Source organism: Spermophilus citellus (genome assembly GCF_964194105.1).
Source record: "Spermophilus citellus genome assembly, chromosome: 10".
In the NCBI taxonomy this organism is placed as follows: Eukaryota; Metazoa; Chordata; class Mammalia; order Rodentia; family Sciuridae; genus Spermophilus; species Spermophilus citellus.
Genome location: NC_138197.1, coordinates 134,256,493 through 134,276,915, shown reverse-complemented (window position 1 = coordinate 134,276,915; position 20,423 = coordinate 134,256,493). Strand labels below are relative to the sequence as shown.

Here is a 20,423-nt window from a genome sequence, read left to right as displayed (position 1 = left end):
TCTCCCATGACAGGCCATACCCTTCGACTGCAGACCAGACCCTATCACAGCCACACCCTCAAACAGGCCACATTCTTCCACCATGGGTCATGCTCCCACCATAGGACACACCCTCCACTACAGGACACACCCTCCACTACAGGCCACACCCTCCCACCATAGGCCACACCCTCTATCACAGGCCACACCTCCCACCATAGGCCACACCCTCCCACCATAGGCCACACCCTCTATCACAGGCCACACCTCCCACCATAGGCCACACCCCTCAGCATAGGCCACACCTCCCACCATAGGCCATACTCCACTCAGGCCACACCCTCCCACCATAGGCCACACCCTCCCACCATAGGCCACACCCTCCACCACAGGCCACACCCCTCAGCATAGGCCACACCCTCCACCACAGGCCACACCTCCCACCATAGGCCACACCCTCCACTATAGGCCACACCTCCCACCATAGGACACACCCTCTATCACAGGCCACACCCTCCCACCATAGGACACACCCCTCAGCATAGGCCACACCCTCCACCACAGGCCACCCTTTCCAAACCAGGCCACACCTCCCACCATAGGACACACCCTCCACTACAGGCCACACCTTCTACCACAAGGCACACCCTCCACGACAAGGCACACCCTCCACCACAGGCCACACCCTCCCACCATAGGCCACACCCCTCAGCATAGGCCACACCCTCCATCACAAGCCACACCCTCTACCACAAGCCATACCTTCTACCACAAGGCACACCCTCCACCACAGGCCACATCCTCCCACCACAGGCCACACCCCCATAATAGGCCCTAACCCCCCCACCACAGGCCACATTCGTCCCACCACAGGCCATACCCACTCTTGCCTAGGCTGTAGTCTGGGGAGCTAGCAAATAAGTTAATAAAGTGTCCAAACCATCATAGGTCATGACCAATACTATGAAAGAAATAAGCAAAGTGACCACGTAAGAGCCACCGGAGGCAGACTATGTCCTACAGAGCTCCCAGTGAGCTACCCGACTATTTCTGGTAGGAGAACCAGACTGCACCTCCATGACAGGCTGCCCTCCCGGTGACCATCCATATAGCAAAGGTCAGTTGTGTGTGAGCACAGTACGGTCACCTGGCTACTTTTCTAAGTGGCTGCCTGGCTTGACAGCACATGGGTGACAACACACAACCTCCCAGCTCAGCATGAAGCGAACCTCCTCCCACCCAACTCCCTGCTCTCACGACTCGTGCAACCACCCAGTGCTGGCTGAGACCCCACCTGCCCAGGCCCCTGCGATTTCTCCTGAGTGCCGGGGCCTGGCCACATCACACGCCAGTTACTGATAAAGAGGGAGAGAAAGAAAAGAGGGTGGGAGTGGATCCAGAGGTCATTGCCACAGTGACACCCACCTCCCCATACCACGGGTCACCCTCAGAACACCAGCATTCCAGGAAGATGTGGCCCCTGGCTTCACGCCATGACACTGATCCCATCAGCCACTACTGGCTCACTGCCCCTCAAATGGGCTCCGGGCCTCCCCACCTGGTGCCAGGCTGCCAGCACAGCAGCCCTGCCACACAGCGGGAAGCTGGGCCTCTGATGAGCAGAGGACGAGCCTGACCAAGAGCCATCGTCCTGCCTCGCTCGGGACTTCAGGCGCGCCTCGCTTCTCCCACATTAAAGCAGCTTTGAGAAGACGCAGAGGAAGGCCAGGACCTGAGGCCAGCCTGGCTCCTGCAGGCATGAGACACCCTGCAGAACTGGGATCTGGCGTCCCCCGTTACGAGACGTTCCCAGCAGCCCCGGCTCAGCAGGCCCGCGGCACTCCTCCTTACCCACGGCCAGCCCCACCAGGCGGTAGGGGAAGAAGCAGGAGGCCAGGAAGGCAGCCCACAGCGCAATGTACAGCTTCTGTGTGATCTCGGGCTGGACCCACATGAACAGGCTGGAAGGGAGACAGGGGTCAGGCAGGGCACGCAGGGCTGCCACTGTCACTGTCACTGAGGGGTGGCAACTTACTTCTTGATCTTTTCCAGGATGTCAGCCATCTTGCCAAAGAGGTTCTGTGTGAAGAAGAAACAGTGATAACTACAGACCCCTGTGCCCACGAGTCACACCGAGACTCTGGGTGGGCCCCAAGACACAGGGTTCCTTGGGCATCAGCCCCCTGGTCCTGCCCAGCCATGCCCAAGTCTGGGGGATCTGGTCTAAGCAAAGGTGAGTGTGCCCATGGTGGACATCAGGCCAGCTGAGTCCTGCCTCTCGGGAGCACATGCCCAGCCACCAGGAGGGCTCCCGCCACATGAGGTCAGATCCCTGCGGAGATCGGGAAGAGCCACAGGAGACCGGGCAGGTCGGCTGCAGGTCAGTCAGCAGGCAGCAGACAAGACAGGCCTGGGTTGGGGTGCTGCCTGCAACACCAGCCCCTCCTGGCGACTCACCTGGGCCTTCTGGGCGACGTCCAGCACCAGCTGGAACTTCTCGGACACGGTCAGGTCTTCCTTTGGAGGTTCCTGCAGGCACAGGGAAAGGGAATCTAACCGCTGAGGTTCAACAGTTCAGAAACACTCTCACAAGACCACGAGGCTCCCAGACCCAGCGCCTGCAGGTCACTCTGCTGTGCCCGCATAGCCAGAGGGGATGGGATGGGACATGGCTTGGGGCCCCAGCAAGAGGAGGACACCCTGCTGGCTGGTGGTGGCAGCTTCCTTCACACGGTGCAGAGGCCCAGAGTGCAGGGCTGAGTGGTCTCCCCTTCCCGGCTCACCTTAATAGTGCCCGCCCGCCCCTGCGCGCTCCGACAGGCAGGACGCTGAGGCCCAGGCAAATGGGGGCCTGACCTCATCCCTGCTGATCTAAGCAAATGTGAGTGTGCCTGTGGTGACATCAGGCCTGTGGGCTCCTGGGGCCAGGCAGGTATAGGCACGTCGCCTCAAAGACACCTCTGTGACCTTGTGCTCCATGTGCACAGGAGCTCAAATACTGGACAGGCCCCTGGAGATGCCCAGGGGTGTCGCCCAGGGCCCAAGCCTCCCTCTCCAGCAAACTTCTAAGAATGGCTTCTGCTCTCAGACCACGCGGGCCTCACAGCTGCTGCACAGCTGGGCAAGAACAGCCAGGTGTGAAGTGGGTGGGCATGGCAGTGGACCGGATGTGAGTTCCACAGCCCTGGGTGGGGACAGGTCTACTTACCTCACTTCCTGTCCACCTCCCCACCCACCACATCCCAGTCAGGAAGAGTCTGGGGGGACAGGCTGGGACACGGTGACCTGCTCTTTTGCAGCTAACTTTGACCCAGCTGGGGTCAGATTGGGTGGCTTCCCAGGGCTCAGGCTGGGTGCTGGCCGCCTCCACCCTGCCCCTCCTGCCAGGGCAGGACTCATCTGTGGCCTCCCCACACGGCGCCTGCAGGTTCCGAGGCTGCCCCAGTGAGAGGGACAGGGGACACTTTGCCCACCAGCACTCACCACGGCTTCAGACACTTCTGGTACAATGCTCCACTGTATTCTCCAGCCCCTGGCAAACAGAAGCCATCACAATCTAAAATAGTGTCACCTGCAAGTGGCGGGTCAGGGGACAACCTCAAACTGTCAGCCCCAAGCTCCCAGCTGGGGGAAGGGGTCCTCACCCCTCAATGCTGGCCACCGTGACTGGCTGCCTGGGGGCGGATTTAACAGCAACCAGACTGCTGGGGGGGAGCCCCACAACTTCGCCCACCCACCCTGGGGTTGGGGAGAAACTCCTGCAGGACGTGAGCCTGACGGAGGGCGTGGGGCCCGTGGCGGCCGTGCAGGGAGAGAGCTCGGAAGTTTGCCAGCTCAGCACCCCAGGAAGAGGCTGTCCTGCCCGGGGCCTGCAGCCTATCAGAGGACTACGCCCCAATGCCAGTACCTCAGGTCACAGCTGTGAGGGAGGCACATGGCCCATGTGATGGGGACACACAACAACCCCCCCAGCACCTACCTGGCAATGAGGTAATTGAGGGACAGCCTCAAGATTGCTAGGAACAGGAACATGGGGATGGCCCAGCCATGCCACACGGCATTCATGTACACCTGCAGGTGGCGGAAGGCGGGAGGGAGGGGTGGGTCAGGAGGCCTTGCAGAGGGGTCAGGACAAGCTGCTTCCCTCTCTTCCTCTGACCAACCAGGTAGGTTCTAGCAGCTTCCAAACTCCTAGGGTCGAGGGCCCGCAGGACGGACATCCTGGGGAACGGTGGCTTCCTGGTTAAGGGGAGCCCACGCAGGCAGGGGTGGGACAGGGCTGCTCGGGCCGAGGCAGGTCCCAAGCCAGCCAGGTGGGGCTGCAAGATGGGCCTGAATCGAGGGCACAGCTCTTAGTGACAGGATGCAGGTGGGACCAGGACACCTGGGCCCCAGGAGGGGGCCCTGCTGAGCGAGAATTTGTGAAGGTGGCAGGGGAAGGGGCCTCCGAGCATATGGGGGGTCCTCCCCATGAGTTTCATCTTGAGAGTGCCAAATGCTAGTCCCCCAGGGGGACAGTGAGTCCTCCCAGGGACCTGCTCAGAGATCCTACCTACCCAGAGTCACGGTGGATCTCAGACCCTTCCTGGCATAGGCCATCCCTGGTGACCGACCCCTTGAAAGGACAGTGCTACCTCTGAGTACTCTGGAAGGTACCCTGAGCCATGGCCCCTCCTCAGGCCTAGAAGCAGGTGAGGGGCAGCCAGCACACTGGCCCCCTCTCCAGTCATGGGCTCCAGTGGAGAACCAAGTGCCCACAGCAGGTGGGCGGGTCTTCCTGTGTGTGCTGGGGCAGCCACTGCAGGCTAATTCCAGGCAGGGCACTGGGCCCATTTTCTCCAAAGCCCCCCCACCCCATGTCCTGCCTCCTGGGACAGGTGGCTCAGACATCGTCTGGGTCCCTAGGTCACCATGCATATGGCAGGAGCCTTCCTGGCCCCCAGCACCAGGTGCTTGGAGGAGGACAGGCTTCAGATCCCAAGCAGGGCAGATGCTTTGCAGCCACGGCCCCCAATCAACAGGGTCAGCCAAATGGTGAGCCCACCAAGAGGCCCTCTCCTGAGACCATCACGTGGAGCTACCTCCCATCCAGGGCCCTGCACCTCTACCCGACCTGGCCACTCTGTGGACCCACTGGACAGATCAGAGACTGAGACAGAGCACCTGCTGGGCCCCAGGAAGGCTGTGACCCCCGCCCACCCACCCTGCAGGGGCCACTCACGGTGAAGGCAATGGCAGAGGTGTAGACTGAGTACCAGTCGGATAAGGCAGAGAGGTTCTTCACGAAGTTAGTGACAGGCTTGGCCCCGCGCTCTGGGGACGGAACAGATGGCACACGCTCAGGGTCAGGTCCATCTCCCAGCCCAAGCAGTGCCCACTCCAAGGCCCAAACTGCCACAGGCTCCTAGTGGGCCCAACACTGGCCAGTGGTTTCCTGGGGTCTTCCCAGGGTGGCCCCTGGTGGGCAGAAGGGGAAGAGTCAGAGCTGGGAGCCCACCCTTCCCCTCCCAGGGCCTGGGGAGACCAGAGGAATGCCACGGCTTCCACCCAACGCTAGGCTGGCCAGGGGGGCTCTGCCCTCTACAGGCCCCCAGACACCTCCACCCGAGCCTCTCCCCAGGAGGCCTGGGAGGGGTCTTGTTTGCTTAAACACATTTTTCGGGAGAGAAGTTCAGCTCCTCTCATGCCCAAGCAGCGCCCACCCACAGCTCCCACACTTACTCAGCCGCCTCATGTTCTCCGTTAGCCTAGGAGAAGGGGAGAGAGACGGGCCAGGGTTAGTGCCTCGGCCAGCCCCACCCCGCCTGGCCACGCCCTGTTGGCACTCAGGGGTCAGGGGACGTGCGAGTGCCTGGCTGTGGGACACCAGGACTGTCACACGGCGGCAGCCTGGCACCCAGAGCTACTCCCTAGGTAGGAAGGCAAGACCTCCAGCAGACTGTCCCTGCATCTGGCCCACACCCCTGGCGAGCAGGGGATCTCTCAGGGGTCCCAGGCCACCTGGCAGGGACAGCCAAGGTGCAGTGGCCAGGCTCGCAACCCAACAGCCCACACTGTGTGAGGAGAGCCCTGGCAGGGGCATGGGACCCTGCATACAGCGTCCCCACACGTAGCTGTCACAAACCCCAAGGGGACTGGTGTGGATGTGAGATAGCTCAGCTCTGAGGCAGGCTCTGCAGGCCCCTGTCAGACACATCCCCCAGAACCAGGACCCAGAGCCGCGGGGCTCGCAGCAGCCATGTCGGGCAGTCCTGCAGGCTTGAACAGCGCCCACCTCCTGGCACTGAGGGGCTCCTCCGTCTCCACGGTGCTCTCCTCTGGCTGAAAGCGGAAGTCCTCCACATACTCCCCAAACCTCTCGTAGAACCACTTCTGCAGGCGGGAGGACAGTCCCTGGCCACGTCGGTCTGGGGAAAGGGCAGAGGTGGTACCAGAGGCACCACGGGTCTGGGCAGCCTGTTCTGGGGGTGTCCCCAGATCTCGCGCAGGGAGGGGGCTGCAGAGCAGAGGCCCAGATGAGTAGGGACCTCCCAGAACCGTAGGGACCTCCCCATGGAGCAGCGGGGGCTAGCAGAGGGGCCACTGAAGGCTCCGCCATCTGAAGACACGGTGCTACCCTGAAGTGTGGACCCACACGGCTCTGGCTGCCAGCGCCACGGCACGGGGTCTGCCCCTCCCACAGGTGCCCAGCACACCTCCTCTCTGTCTCTGGTTTGTCTGGGAGGCGACCAAGTGGGCTCACTGCCCCAAACCCGATGGACACTCATGAATGCAGGACGGGGGATGTGTCGGGGCCAGACAGCCGGGCAGCTGGCTGGGGCGAGTGCAGGGAGTTAGTGCAGATGGTTTCACTCTTGTCATCAAAAGCTAAGACCTCAGAAAGCCACCATGTGGCAGAACGGCAGGCATCCTGCTCAGCAGTAGAGTGGGGTGGACCATGGTCCCCTCAGAAATTAGGCGTGGGGGTCGCCTGCAGGGAACAGCATGTCCTGCTGTCCTGCCATAAATAAGGAGTGGGAAAGGTGGGCAGGTGATCACTGGACACTTGTGCCATAAACTATGAATATAATATGTCAATTAAAAATTAAAGAAAACAAACCAGGTGTGCTGTAGGCTCAGGGCAGGTGGTCAATGGTCAGAAACCCCAGGTGCCTCAGACTCAGGGACAGAAGCCACAGGGCCAAGGCCAACAGTGGCTGGGGTTAGTGCCCCTGCGGATATCTGGGCAGGGGAGGAAGCCCAGTCCCTAGGAAGGACGGGGCAGGCAGGCTCCTGGGGGCTTCCCTGTCCTGTGGGACAGGCAGGGCTCTTCGGGAGAGGGCAGGCAAACAGCTTGGGGTGGACGGGTGGGGCTGCGGCCCGAGAGGGTCATGGCCAGGAGACTCCGGATTCGCGTAAGGTCTGCTGGTCAAGAAGCAGCCTTGCCTTGACCGATTCTCACACGTAAGGTCACAGAAGGCTTACAGAGGGGAAAAGCAGCTGGGGGCTGGGGGCAGGTGTAGGGAGGCGGAGGCCCAGGCGAGGTGCCTTCCTGGCCAGGCCCTCAGGACTGGCTCTGAGGAGGCTGAGCCAACAGCTTTCTGCCTCAGGCTTCCCGCCTGCGCCAGCACCAATGCTGCTCAGCTCTGGGAGCCCCCCTTCCCCAGCTGGGGTGCAGCAACCGAAGTGTCTGTCTCCCCGCCCCCAGGAGGGTGACCACAGCCACCGTGGAGGACCAGTACCTCCTCTCTCCATGCCCACGAAGAGCCCACCACCCCTCGACATGAGCAGTCCAGACAGACCTCGGTTAGACAGGAGGACAGGGGTCCCCAGCCCTGTGCAGGACCAGGGAGCTGGGCTTTCCCACCCCGTATCCCTCTGTCCTGACTACCACCCAGCATTGGGGGCCTGGGGTCTCTTATTCTGCCTCTGGCTTGATGACCAAGACGCACAGGTCAAGGACTTCAAGTCTTGACCGCTGGCCATGGAGCCAAGTGCCACAGGAGGCCACCACCCAAGGTACAGTCGCTAAGCCAAGACCAGGCTTCCCACCGTGGGTCCAGCCCTGGCAACCCTGAAAAGGGGTGGGCCGCTTCCCCCTGAGAAGCAAGCTAGCTAGCCCCACGCTGGGCTCACGGTGCAGGCTGGGAGGCCCTGTGCATGTGCAGCAGGCGGGACAGACGCTACTCCAGGGCAAGGAGGCCAGGGCCCAGGTGGCACAGAGCACGGCTCCCGGTCCCGCCCCCGAGGGACACTTAAGAAAGCTGGGGTGGAGCAGGAGAAAGAAAGGTGCCCAGGGCAGGAAGGCAAGGGCAAGAGAAAGGGCACTGACCCGACCAGGGGCTGGGGCACTCCCACCACCAGCCCCACTGCCTGCTTGTGCCCTTGTTTAGAGGACCAGCCTCAGGGAAAGGCCACCTTTAGCAGGGCCAGGCTCAGACAGCACACCACATTTCTATGAGACAACACGGCCTCGGTCTGGTCTCACGCCTACAGTCTGCTGTGAAGACTGGCCAGGTCCCCAGGGAGAGGCACTGACCCAGAGCTGCTGGGAGGAGACCGCTGGATGCCCAGGGAACACTTGTGGGCTTACCTGCTCCGTGGTTGGCCTGGCTCTGCCCTCTGGGCGTCGGCTGAGCCTGCGCCGGCTGCTCCTCGGCTCTTAAGGACAAGGAAGAAGAGGCCAAACAGCCGTCAGTGCGTTAGTGCAAACGCAGTGTGGGGGAGGCGCCCACGCCCAGCACGTGGGCGGCATTGCTGGCTCTGTGGGAGCCCCGAGTGCTCATGGGCAGGTCCCACAGCACCGGACAGCTGAGCTGTGTTCCTGAAGCGCAGGTGTTCTGCTTTGAAATACCCAGTAAACGGGACCCTAAGTACCAACTCTGTTCCCTGCTGATGCTCAGTGCAGACAGCTCTGCTCACAGAGGACACGGCTGCCACCACCTACTCACCCGCATGGCGGGGCCAGGCCATGTCAGCTGCCTGTGCCAGGCCCCAGCTCGACCACATCAACTACCTGCCCTTGCCTGGCTTCCTGTCCCCCAGCCCAGCCTCCTGACTACAGCTGGGCTCTGGTCACACACAGCCCCGCCTCCTGACCATAGCTGTACTCACAGTCCACTGTGGATCCCAACTACCTCTGACCACAAGCTCCAAGGGAGCTGGGTCCTGGGCCGGTCGCTTGGGTGCTGTCTGTCCTGGCTCTCTGCCTGCTGGGCCCTCTGCACTGGTCATGGCTGCGGGTGCACTGAAGCTGCTCCTGTGGCTCGGAGCTCCCAGGCCTTGCAGGAACCTGGGCAGGGGTGGGGGTGCGCAGGGTGGTGTCCCTCTGGTCACCACTGGTAGAGGGAGGGGTGCTGTCTGCTCCATTCCCATCCCACAGCAACACACCAACAGCACCATGAACCAGTGTCCCCAGGCTTGTGACGGCCACAGGGACTGTGATTGCCACGTGTATGAGGCAGGTCAGGTAGTGCTGGTGCTGGGTGAGGGCCTCAGGAGCAGCTGGGCAGGCACCAGAGTGGAGGGGGAGTCCCCAAGTAGGAGCCATGGTCATGGAGGAGGGGCCAGGCCCATACTTCCCAGAGAGCAGAGGGACTGTCCCTGTCCAGAGGGGCTTCTAAAGGAGCATTCACCAGGAACAGAAGCTCAGCCCAGGGCACACGGTAACTCCAGAACCCCAGCTGGGTGTCCCTCTGGTCCTGGGCAGAGGGACCAGGACACGCCCTGAAGGAGCGAGGGATTCGGGAAGAGCACTTCTCCAGGCAGGTACCTGATCCAAGGCCAGGGGAACCGGGCCTCGCCTCAGCACTGGTGGCCCTGGGGGACTGGGGGCATCTCTGAGAGGCCAGGGAGGCCTCCCCAGGGGCTGTGGCCAGTACTGTTTCACCTCTACTAATAATGCAGGTCACTGGCCGGGTGACCGTTCCCAACACAATGATCTGCTAGAGAAAAAGAGGAATCTAGTTACAGTCTGCCCTCGGGCATGAGGCTGGCACCCAGGCTGGTGTCCAGCAGCAGGGACTCTACCTGCTCCACAGGATGCCAGCCACAGGGCCCACCAAGTGCCTGCCAGCAGCGCACACCACACGGGAGGTCAGAAGCAGACTGACCACGACGCTGCTGGGCAGCGCCTCCTTCACAGCACAAGGGCAGCCGGGGGGCGGGGTGTGTCAGGATATCCCGGTAGGCAGTGCCTCGCAGACTCTGAGGCGAGGAGGGTACAGGCACTCTCAAAGCCAGCACCCACGGGGCCCTGTCAGTGGGAAAGGACTGCTGGCTTGCTAACTGCCATGCTCCACCAGTGGCCTGCACTGACGCTGGGTGCGAACCACAAGTCTGGGTGGAACACAGCGGGCTTCTACGGCCTGGCTTCCTGAGCCTCCGCGACCTAAGCGAGTTCAAGGTGTGGGAGCCGGGCCTGGAGCTGCCCCACTCCTGCTGCCCCAGCCTAGGTGAGCCCCAGCTGGGTCACCAGGCCTCACTCCCTCCCTGTATACGCCTGCCCTCCTGCCTTCCGCCTGCCATAGTGAGCCGTCCGGCCCCCACCTTCCCGATTCTGGGCTGTCCAGGGGCAGGGGCCAAGGAGCGAGGGTCCTTCCTAGGGAGATCAGGGCAGGGCCCGGGTAGGCCAGACCACAGGCTAGCCAGAAGCTTCCAGGAGCTCTGGACCCTGGACAAGTTGGCCCAGAGGAAGGTGAGTTCCTGGGATTTTCTTAGCGACTAAACAGAGGTTTGTGTGAGCATCACCACTCTCCACGGCAGCTCGCCTGAGCTGCCCTCCCCCGGATGGCCCAGTGCCACCCACTCCCCCAGAACCTGCTCTTCCCTCCACCCGCTACTTCAGGTTTCCAGAAGGATCTAAACTCTCACCCTCATGTAAAGCAGGGGAGGGGCCCCATAGTGCTTCTGGGACCCTCAATTTTACTTTCTGGGTCATGACCTGCATGCTCCTGTCTGCCCACCACAGCTGGCCCTTCGTGCCTCAGAAGCGACCCAGGCTGGGCACACACACCACGCAGGGGTGCTGGCAGGTGGGCAAGTGGAGGTGCTGGTGCTGCTATGGGAGCAGGGACACAGGTCAACTGAGAGCCACCCAGAGCCACCAGGGGGCGCTCGGCCCCCAGGCGAAGCTGGACGGGACGCTCTGCAGCAGGGGACGATGGCACCCTGGCTAGTGGGTGAGAACACAGTCCCATGCCCAGCAAGCGCCTGACTCTCCGTCCGCCCCTGGGTCTCGCAGACTGGGTCAGGCCCCTGCCACTCCCCTGCACAGGGCTCAATCCCAAGGATGCTCACTGGACACGGCTTGTGTCTGGTTTGGGGAGGGCGATGACCTCGCAGCCATGGCAGAGCAAGGTTGGGTCACTCCTCCCCAGATAGGCCCCAGTGACCTGTAGGAGGCCCCAGGGTGCCTGGGCTACAGAGGAGCGTGGCCTGATGGGCAGCACCCGGAAAGCACAAAGGCATCTCCAGGAGTGTGGGGAGGGGGAGGCAGCAGAACAAGGGACACTCCTCCCAATGCAGCTCCGCAGAGCAGACACCGCTTGGAGCCCAGAGGGGGAGCGGCATCTGGCACCACAGATGACCCTTGGTGCTGCCACCCAGGGACAAAATCCTTCCCACAGGAAGCCAGGGTCTGGACAGGTGTCCCCAAGGGAGAGGTGTGCCACCACCGCTGGGAGCAGGTCCCTCAGGTGGGGCCGGCTGTGGGCAAGGGTGGGGTGGGCAGTGCTGAGGGTGCGGGTGCAGGAGGCAGGACCAGGCCCCTGGCCTGGGTTCTCCAGCCTCATCCTTCGGGCATTTTGTTTTAATATTTTTAGTTGGTGGACGCAAACCTTTATTTATTTACTTGTACGTGGTGCTGAGGAGCGAACCCAGTGCCTCCCGGTGCCAGGCAAGCGCTCACCGCTGAGCGCAGCCCACCCCGCGGCACCCTGCAGGGGCTGCACGGAGGACGGGCTGGGGCTGTTGGGACAGGCGAGGCTGGTTCTGTAACCTGCAGAGCTGCTCTGGCGCCCGAGGCAGAGGCCATGCTCACTAGGTGGGCAGAGGTATGGTGAGCAAGGAGGCCATGACCCCAGGGGCAGCTCAGTAGTGCCCGGGCCCATGTCCAAGGGCAAAGGTCACTGTGAGTAGCCCACAGGAGCCAGGGCACGGGGTGGGGTGAGGGACAGCTAGGATGGGGTGGACACGGCAGGCAGCTCTGAGGCTGCTGCACCTAGTGGGGGCTGGGGAAGCCAAGGTGTCCAGGACCCATCTTGGGGCCACAGAGGCTGAAAGCGTCAGAGTGGGCAGCAGGGCCTGGAAGGGGAGCAAGCAGGGGAAACAGGTCCCGGGGGTCCTGAGAGGCCCGGCCAGCCTCCTGGGGCCAGCCCCACAGGATGGCACACCTGCTGGCCCAGGCTGGGACGGGGGTGCCGGCGTCTCTGCAGGCCCCACACCAATGTGTCTTAGTCCTGCCCTGCCCGTCCCTGCCCGTCAGAGCCTCCTGGTGAAGGTTCTGTGCCCAGGCCTGGGTGGTGACAGACCTCCACTCACAGGGAGAGGGCCACCTCAAGGGTCTGAGCAGGGCTCAGCACCAGGACCCTGCCCACTGAGGAGAGGCTGCCCACGAGAGTCTGGGTTGGTCTTTCCCACAGGACCCATGTGCTGGACGCTTGGTCCTTGGTAGGGATGGGGGACAGGTGGGGCCTGGGGGGTGCCTCAGGTCTCAGGGGCTGCTCTCAGAAGGGAGTAAGGTAGCTCTAGTGGGTCTGAGTTGGCTCTCATGAGAGAGTTGTTACAAAAGAAGTCAGCCTTTCTGACTTCCTGTCTTGTGATGGGACCTCTTTCTGGCATGTACTCCCACCACGCAGCATGACCAAGAGTTCCTCACTGGAGCTAAGCCGATGCCAGCACCATGTCCTTCACCTTCCAGAACTGTGAGCCCAACTGTGAGCCCGGGGAAGCCTCTTTTCTTTGTAAGTACTCAGCCTCAGGTATTTCATTATAGCAACAGAAACAGACTAATGCAAGCATTACCTGGCCTTCAACACCTCCTGCATTTTCTGTTCCAGCTCAATTCGCCGCTGCCGCTCCCGCTCCAGCTCCTGCCGCAGCATCTCTGAGTTGGTCTCTTCTCGCAGCTTCCGGAGCTCTTCCTCTGCGGGGGAGAGAGCAGCCAGTGACTAGCACTCATGCCCCATGACATGTGTCCAGACCCCATTTGCTCTCACCTGACGGGGCAGCGGCTTTCCTCTGGGTTGCTCAAGTAGAAGGAGCCATTCACTGGACGCCCCCTACACAGTCCCAGGACTTCTCTACTACGCTCAACAACACGCCAATCATGACCACAGGTGCATTCCACCGAGGCACTGCCACCCAAGGGCACAGGGGCAGGACCAGGGCCTTGGCCGCCCACCCACAGGCCGACACCTCCGTGCAGAGGGCCCTGGGCAGCAGAGCAGCTCTGGGCCACCTTGTGAGGAGAACCCGTAACCCACGTGAGGTCACCAGGCAGGTGCTGGGGAGGCCTTCCCAAGGGGCAGGACCTGGGCCAGTCCTGAGTGAGGCGGGGAGGGGAGAGAAGCGGGTGACAGACACGGGGACCAGAGAGGAGGGAGCGTCCTGCTGTCCCCAGCACAGAAGGAGGACGCTTCACCATGACCCGCTGCGGCTCACGAAGACACAGAGGAGAAGCCCACAGGACCCAACACTCAGATAGGCCAGGAGATGGGCTGGGGTGTGGGGTGGGCAGGGTGTGGGGTAGACAGGGGTGTGGGGTGGGGAGGGGTGTGGGGTGGGCAGGGTGTGGGGTGGACAGGGGTGTGGGAATGGGCTTGGTTGGGGGTGTGCAGGGGTGGAGATGGGCAGGGGTGTGGGTGACGGACAGGAGGAGGAGGGAGAACAGGTGCATGGGTGATGGGGGGATGGAGAGCCCCTCCTTCCAATACTCCCCACTGGGGGGTGCCACAGACTGCTGAGGCTCAGCCGGGATCACAGCCTTGAGTCACAGGAAGTTATCCCCTACCTTGGGGAACCCCCAAATCCTGGCAGGAAGCAGAAAGAACAGAAGCCTCCTCTAGGAGAAGAGAGGCTGGGGCAGCAGAGGGCCTGAGCAGGACTGCCCAGGCGGGGAGGAGACGGGCAGGTTTCAGTCAGAGGGCACGGGGCAGCTGTTAGTCCACCCGAGGGCCCTGGAGTCCTCCCACAGGCAGGGGGAGGGGCGGTCAGCAGCCTGGGCTCCCCGGTCCCACTTAGGCCCTTGTGGGGAGAGGACAGGGCAGGAGCTGCAGGCCAGGGTGGTCGACTGAGGGCCTCAGCCTAGGCATTCAGCATGGGTGGCAGAGAAACGCTCGCAGGTGGTACCCAGGACCCAGAGCTGGCAGCTGAGGAGCACGGCGTGGGGTCTGAGGTCTGGGCCACAGGTCCGTGTGTCTGCTCAGGCTCCTCCCTCCACCTCAGGTCTCCCCCATTCCTGCTGCCCACCTGCACCAGGCAGGGACGGGAGACAGGCGTCTCCTCCTCCTCTGCCCCCCCCCGCTTCCCCCTCCTGGCACCAACGCTGTGTGCCCCCCTGCTGCCCTCCTGGCGCTGGTGCAAGCGACACTCAAAACACAAGATGGAAGAGCTCAGGGAAGCAGAGATCCGCTGCCTGCAGACACCAGTTCCCGGTTCCTTCTCCAAGGCACCTCTGCCCCCACCACGGGGCCAACGGGACGCTCCCTGCCCCCGGGGAGGTGCAGCCTGTGCTTTGGGGACAGGTCCTTTTCCCACACAGCTGTTCAGGTTTCACGGGGCCATTCGAGGAGCCTGCTCTCTCTGAACCCTCTAGCCTGCTGGTCCACATCGGGTGCCCATGAGCCCCTGAGGTCCAGGAGCCCAGCCGCTGCCCCCTGCCCGGCACAGGCTGTGTGGTGCACCGAGCACTGCCTGGCACGTGGCCGCTGGGCTGGACGACGAGAACAAGAGGACCACCAGCACGGCCAGCTGAGGACAGGGGGCGGGGAGGAGCCAGGCGGGTGGGGCCCGGGCACTGCCCAAAGCCGAGGGCTTCTCCGAGGAGCGCCTCTGCCCAGCCCCACGGTGCTCTGGTGGACACGGCGCTGTGCCAGGATCCTGCGACACTCCTGCGTAGCCACCTAGTGAACAGTGCCTGGGAACAACGGAGCTGCGCTCCAGGGGCCCCGGGGCAGCCCCGAAGACCAGGGGCTACTTTCTCAGCCAGCAGGGCCCTGGCCAGGGTGGCCGTCCATCCCAGCCCCAAGGCCCCTGCAGCCTCATGGAGTGCAGACACCGACACCTCGGTGACCACATCCACCTGGCTGAGCTCACCAGAGGACTCAGGTCAGCCCTGCCCACGGCCACATTCCCCATACCCTGTGGCCCTGAGGATGGCACAAAGAAGCGCGTCAGCACCCACTGCTGGCAGCAGAGCTGTGGAAGGACAGCCCTCAGCAGCAGCCATGGCGCTCGGCACACGGGCAGCCTGGCGACCTCCAGCACCTCCCGCCCGTGGCCTCCAGGTGGCTCCCTGGATGCCTGGTCCTGAGGCCTTTCCTGAATGACCCCACACCCCGAGTCTGGAGACCAGCCGGGGCTGCATACAGCCCCCCAGAGACATAAAGAAGGGGCATCGGGACGGATGGCTTCAGAATGCCTCGGGCCTCCTTCCTTCTTACACGACTGAAATAACTTGGTGACTGTCTCAGCCGCGGGGGAAACACAGGTAGCAGGCCCACACCATACTTATGGAGGTGACAGCACAAGAGCCAAGAGCGGCCACTAGCAGCAGGCCCCCTGGGCAGAGGCTCCTTCCTGGCGAGCTCGAGGACTCAGTGGGAAGAGGCCCAGGGGCAGAGAACACCCAGCCACTGGGGCTGGGGTACGAGGGAGTGGCATCCAGGCCAAAGGGACAGCCCCCTCAAGTCCCGCAGACCCAAGGAACACCATCACCCCGACAAGGACAACGGCCAACCCAGGAGGAAGACACTCCTTGAGTTCCGACAGCACCTGGATTGCAGGGACCCCTCACCATGCAGTGACACCTCAGGCTCAGAGCCTGGAGCCACAGCAGGCGAGGGCCACAGGGGGAGAGGCCTCCTGGCAGGGCAGGGTAGGCAGCAGGCGAAGGCGGGACCCGTCCACAGACAGCGGCAGGCAGGCCCGTGACCCCGACGACACCAACGCGAGGCCCTCGAGGTTGGGTGCCTGGGACCGCCCCGAGAGTAGAACAGAGGGGGCATCTTCCTGGGGTGACCCGGCCGTCCCGTCTCCAGGGTGTCCTTCTGTGGAGGCCAGGACCAACCTGGTCCCCCAACAGAATCAGCAGGGGGCAGGCGTGGGTCCAGGTGACTGGTTAGCCTCTGTTTTGATGGCACAGACCACCCCAGTCCCACCCAGGGACCCCCAGGGCTGAAAGACAAAGCCCTTCCAGAAGGGAAACCCACAGGGGACGGCAGTGGCCTGTGCTGCACAGGACACTCCTCAGACTGAAGCTCCGACCATCACCTACTCTGTGAGTAGGAACAGAGGGCCCTGTAGAGAGGCAGCCGCCCGCTGCTGGTGGTCAAGGTGAGACCCTCGCTGGCCTGGAACCCCTGGGTAGGACATGGAGGGGTTCCTGGGAACCGAGCCACCCCCGCTCCTGACCACCTCACCAGAGCTAGAGACACGGCCTCAAGTGGAGACCCTGAAGCTCAGGCCAAGGTCAGCACAATGGCCCAGGCTGCCCTCCAGGAACAGCTGTCCAGGCCAAGCTTGGTCGCAGTGGACCAGGGGAGAGGCCAGAGCTCAGCAAACCTTCTGAAAACATTTAGGCTTGCTGAGTGCTGGCGTCCACTCACGGGGTGGACATCTGGAGCCGGCAGAGCCCACCCACACCTCCTCCACAGCTCCTCCCCCTGGTGCCCGAAGCCCACAGGGCAGCCAGGCAAGCTTGGAGCAGACCTGCCCCAGGTGGCCCGAGGAGCTGGCCAACTCACAGGCAGCTCTGCCTGGCTCTCCTTGGCTGTGGCTCCCTAGGGACTGAGGACCGAGGCCCCCGACCTGCTGCCCTGGCCCCACGGGGCAGGTGCACATGCAGGTGAGGGGAGCCAGGCTGCTCAGGTGTTCACACGGGCCCCTAAGTGTCCGTGAGCCAGCACATGGGCAGGAAGCTGCTGCCATATCCCTGGACACACGCCTGGCACCCACGGTGGGCCTACAAAAGGGAGTCTGCAGCTCCTCCTCGGGGTGCAAGGGGGGATCCCCGAGGCAACCCAGGTCCACAGAGAAGGGGACAGCAAGCACGGGCTCCCGGTGGCATGCTGTGTTTCCCAGTCTGTGTCCACTTGAGCTGAGCCCAAGCCTGGCAGGTTCCTGGGGAGGACTTCCACCCTGTCCCTGCTGGCTCTGGCCCTAGGACCCAGCCTGGTTCAAGAAGATGACAGAATGAGGGGAATGGCCGGAGGCCAGGGACAGCTCCACACATGCTCACACACACGCCAGAGACAGGGGGACAGCTGACCCCAGGGACACTGAGCTGGGCTGGTGCAGAGGACGTCGGTCGGGGTGGGGTCACGGGGGGAACTCAACAAGCTCTAGGCCTGACCATTTGCAGGGCCTCTGCCCTAGCACCTGGCCTGGCTTTAAACCAGAGTTCCTGGGGACACTGCCCCAGAGGATTCAAGGGCACTTGACAGTCCTGTGCATGATGTCCCCTGGCACTGTGTGACACCCACTGATGTGTATCTTCACTGGGAAACACTGGGCCCAGCTCTGTGCAGGGACACAGTCAGGGAAAGAGGGGACAACACAGTGCCAGGGCAGATGTCCAAGTGGGAGCTGGAGAACAGCATCAGTGGATGAGTGGCCCCTCTCAGTTAGATCTTACCAGACCCTGCCTGGCCCGCTTGGTGGGCGGAGCCATGTCCCCGACAGGAAGGGACCCTGTCACCTTGAGGGCCCTTCCTCGGGGAAAGGCACACAGTAGATGACAGTGAAGAGGGCCTGGGCCTCCCTGCTGCCCACTGAGACAGGCGCCCCCAGGGCCCTCTAAGGCCACCCCCCAGGGCCCTCTAAGGCCACCTCCCAGGACCCTATTCTCAGCCATCAGGCCCCTCCTGCAGTCCGGCATAAAGCAGGGGCTCAACTGAGGCTCACTCGAGCAGCAGGTGGACCAACCAACTGTCCCATCAGCCGCTGCGGAGACCCCTGGGTGGGCGCTTCTCCCAAAGGTGAGCAGGCACCTTGGACGTGTGCACTCAAAGCAGCTGCCTTGCACCATGAGAGCCTGGCCTGGGGACACAGCGCGGAGCTGCTCCGTCCCGCAGCGCTTCCACCCCTACACCCAGGGCAGAGGGCAACACCTCATGGGGCGGGCCTGCTCCGGACAGGGCAGCTGGGCAGGCGAGGGGAGACGCCCCCCCCCAAGGTCAAGGCCGCTGGACACCTTCTCTCCAGCACATGCACAGGAGGAGATGCCTGGCTCCTCCCAGCGCGGGGGAACAGGAAACCACATGTTCCTTATGGGGCCGCCCCTGAGCGCCCCTTCCTGCTGTCACTAAATCATGAAAGGTCATCTCATGACTCACCATGTAATGGAACGTTAGCCAAAGCCTGAGCCAGGGAGGCCACACCAGCCCCAGAGACAGGTGGATGGGTGTGGGCACAGTGGTGCCCTCCTGAGACAGACGGGATGCCCGTGAGTGTGAAAGGGCACATTGTACCCCAGGGAACTCAAAGAGGAGCCCAGGGTCCTTTCGCCTGCATCTCCCAGCAAATGGGCCTCAGCCCTCGCTGTCACCGAGTGCAGGAAGCTAACGCCCACTGTCGAAGCTGCCCTCCTCCCACCTCGCCCAAGCCCTGCCCAGGCCAGCAGGCTGGCTGGCCGCCTTGCAGACATGTCTCCTCCCACTGGCCCAGCAGAGCGGAGGCTCCCACCTTTTCCTGGTGACACAAGAGCCAGATAAATGAAGCCAGCCAGCTTTGTGACCACTCGTCTCTAGTCTCTCGTGTGTGTGGGCTGGCGCTCGCTCGCGCTCGCATGGAGGCGCCGCGCTCTCTCTCTCTCTCCCACTGAGCAAATGGCCCCCTGCCGAGGCCCAGTGTCTCCCTCCCAGACTCAAACAATGAGGCGACCCCAGGCCTGGCACTGAGGCCCGCCTGCTGCCAACAGTGACATATTTAGGTCAGATGCAGTGCACAGCACCACCATCCTGCCACAGGACAAAGGCAACACAAATGCTCATTCTTGGTTTTTCTTTTTCCTCTTGAGTAGGAAATAAGATTTCTTGCCAAGTGGAAAGGACTGGGCTGGTCCTGCTACAGGCCAGGGGCTCACCGGCCTCCCGGGACTAGCCCCCGGGGTTCTATGTGCGGGACACCCTCCAACCATGAGCTGACGGTGGCGCTAATAGTGCCCTGCCTCCGTCTCCGGGAGCCTGGACCCAGGTCCTGCAGATCTGGGGCTGCTGCCCAGGCCCTGGGCTCTGCGGGCATCCACAGCTTGGGGCCTCCACATGCCCTCAGCTGCTCATGGACACCAAGGTCGCCAGCCAGCCCACCCACAATGGGCAGCCCCCCACAGACTCAGGCTCCTCCTCCCTCAGTCAGGAGCGAAGTCCCCCAGAGCAGGGTGCAGGGGAGCGAGCCCTCCCCAACCTCCTGGGGCTACTGTAAAAAATCACCACAAAGAGGCAAAATTGATATTGTCAAATGGCCACACTACCCAAATGCAATTCCAATTAAAATCCCAATGTCATTCCTTATAGAAACAGAAAAAGCCATCATGAAATTCATTTGGAAAAACAAGAGACCCAAAATAGCCAAAGCAATCCTTAGCAAGAAGAGTGAAGCAGGTGGCATCACAACACCAGACCTTCAACTACACTACAGAGCAATAGTAACAGAACCTGGCATGGAATTGGCACCAAAATAGGTATGTAGACCAATGGTACAGAACAGAGACTAACCCACATAAATACAGTCGTCTCCTACCAGACAAAGATGACAAAAACATGCACTGGAGAAAAGATAGCCTCTTCAACAAATGGTGCTGGGAAAACTGGAAAACGATATGCAGCAAAATGAAACTAAACCCTCTCTCCACCCCATGCACAAAACTCAACTCAAAGTGGATCAAGGACCGAGGAATTAAATCAGACCTCTCACCTAAAGGAAGAAAAAGTAGGCCTAAATCTCCATCAGGTCAGATTAGGCCCCGACTTCCTTAACAAAACTCCTAAACCGCAAGAAATAAAACCAGGAATCAACAAATGGGATGGATTCAAACTAAAAAGCTTCTTCTCAGCAAAAGAAATAATCAGTGAGGTGAATAGAGAGCCTACACTTTGAGAGCAAATGTTTGCCACCCACACGTCAGACAGAGCACAAGTCTCCAGGACATACAAAGAACTCAAAAAACCAAACCACCCAATCAATAAATCGGCTAAGGAGCTGAACAGACACTTCTCAGAAAAAGATATACAATCGACCAACAAATA

At 62.0% G+C, this 20,423-nt stretch overlaps 2 protein-coding genes across 6 annotated transcripts in view; both read right to left on the bottom strand.

The window, feature by feature from the left end:
- The window catches only part of GRAMD4 (GRAM domain containing 4), a 91,085-nt gene that overhangs the window by 7,480 nt on the left and 63,182 nt on the right, over positions 1-20,423 (bottom strand). For 4 of the 5 annotated variants that reach the window (XM_081309240.1, XM_081309236.1, XM_081309237.1 and 1 more), the window contains 10 exons: positions 12,982-13,102; positions 8,552-8,619; positions 6,254-6,386; positions 5,701-5,726; positions 5,201-5,292; positions 3,959-4,050; positions 3,463-3,511; positions 2,437-2,508; positions 2,015-2,058; positions 1,831-1,940 (listed from right to left, as the gene is read on the bottom strand). In XM_081309240.1, the coding sequence (XP_081165366.1) occupies positions 1,831-1,940; positions 2,015-2,058; positions 2,437-2,508; positions 3,463-3,511; positions 3,959-4,050; positions 5,201-5,292; positions 5,701-5,726; positions 6,254-6,386; positions 8,552-8,619; positions 12,982-13,102 (807 nt within the window). Of the gene's footprint in view, positions 1-1,830; positions 1,941-2,014; positions 2,059-2,436; positions 2,509-3,462; positions 3,512-3,958; positions 4,051-5,200; positions 5,293-5,700; positions 5,727-6,253; positions 6,387-8,551; positions 8,620-12,981; positions 13,103-18,512; positions 18,748-20,423 lie in introns of those variants that run through there. The other variant, XM_081309239.1, reaches the window with a different exon arrangement.
- Positions 8,626-12,033, bottom strand: LOC308659049 (uncharacterized protein; the record flags this gene model as incomplete). Its single annotated transcript, XM_081312040.1, has 4 exons — positions 8,626-9,396; positions 9,731-9,902; positions 9,988-10,423; positions 11,999-12,033. 4 exons carry the CDS (start codon positions 12,031-12,033, stop codon positions 9,092-9,094), a joined length of 948 nt encoding a protein of 315 aa, XP_081168166.1. The 3' UTR covers positions 8,626-9,091.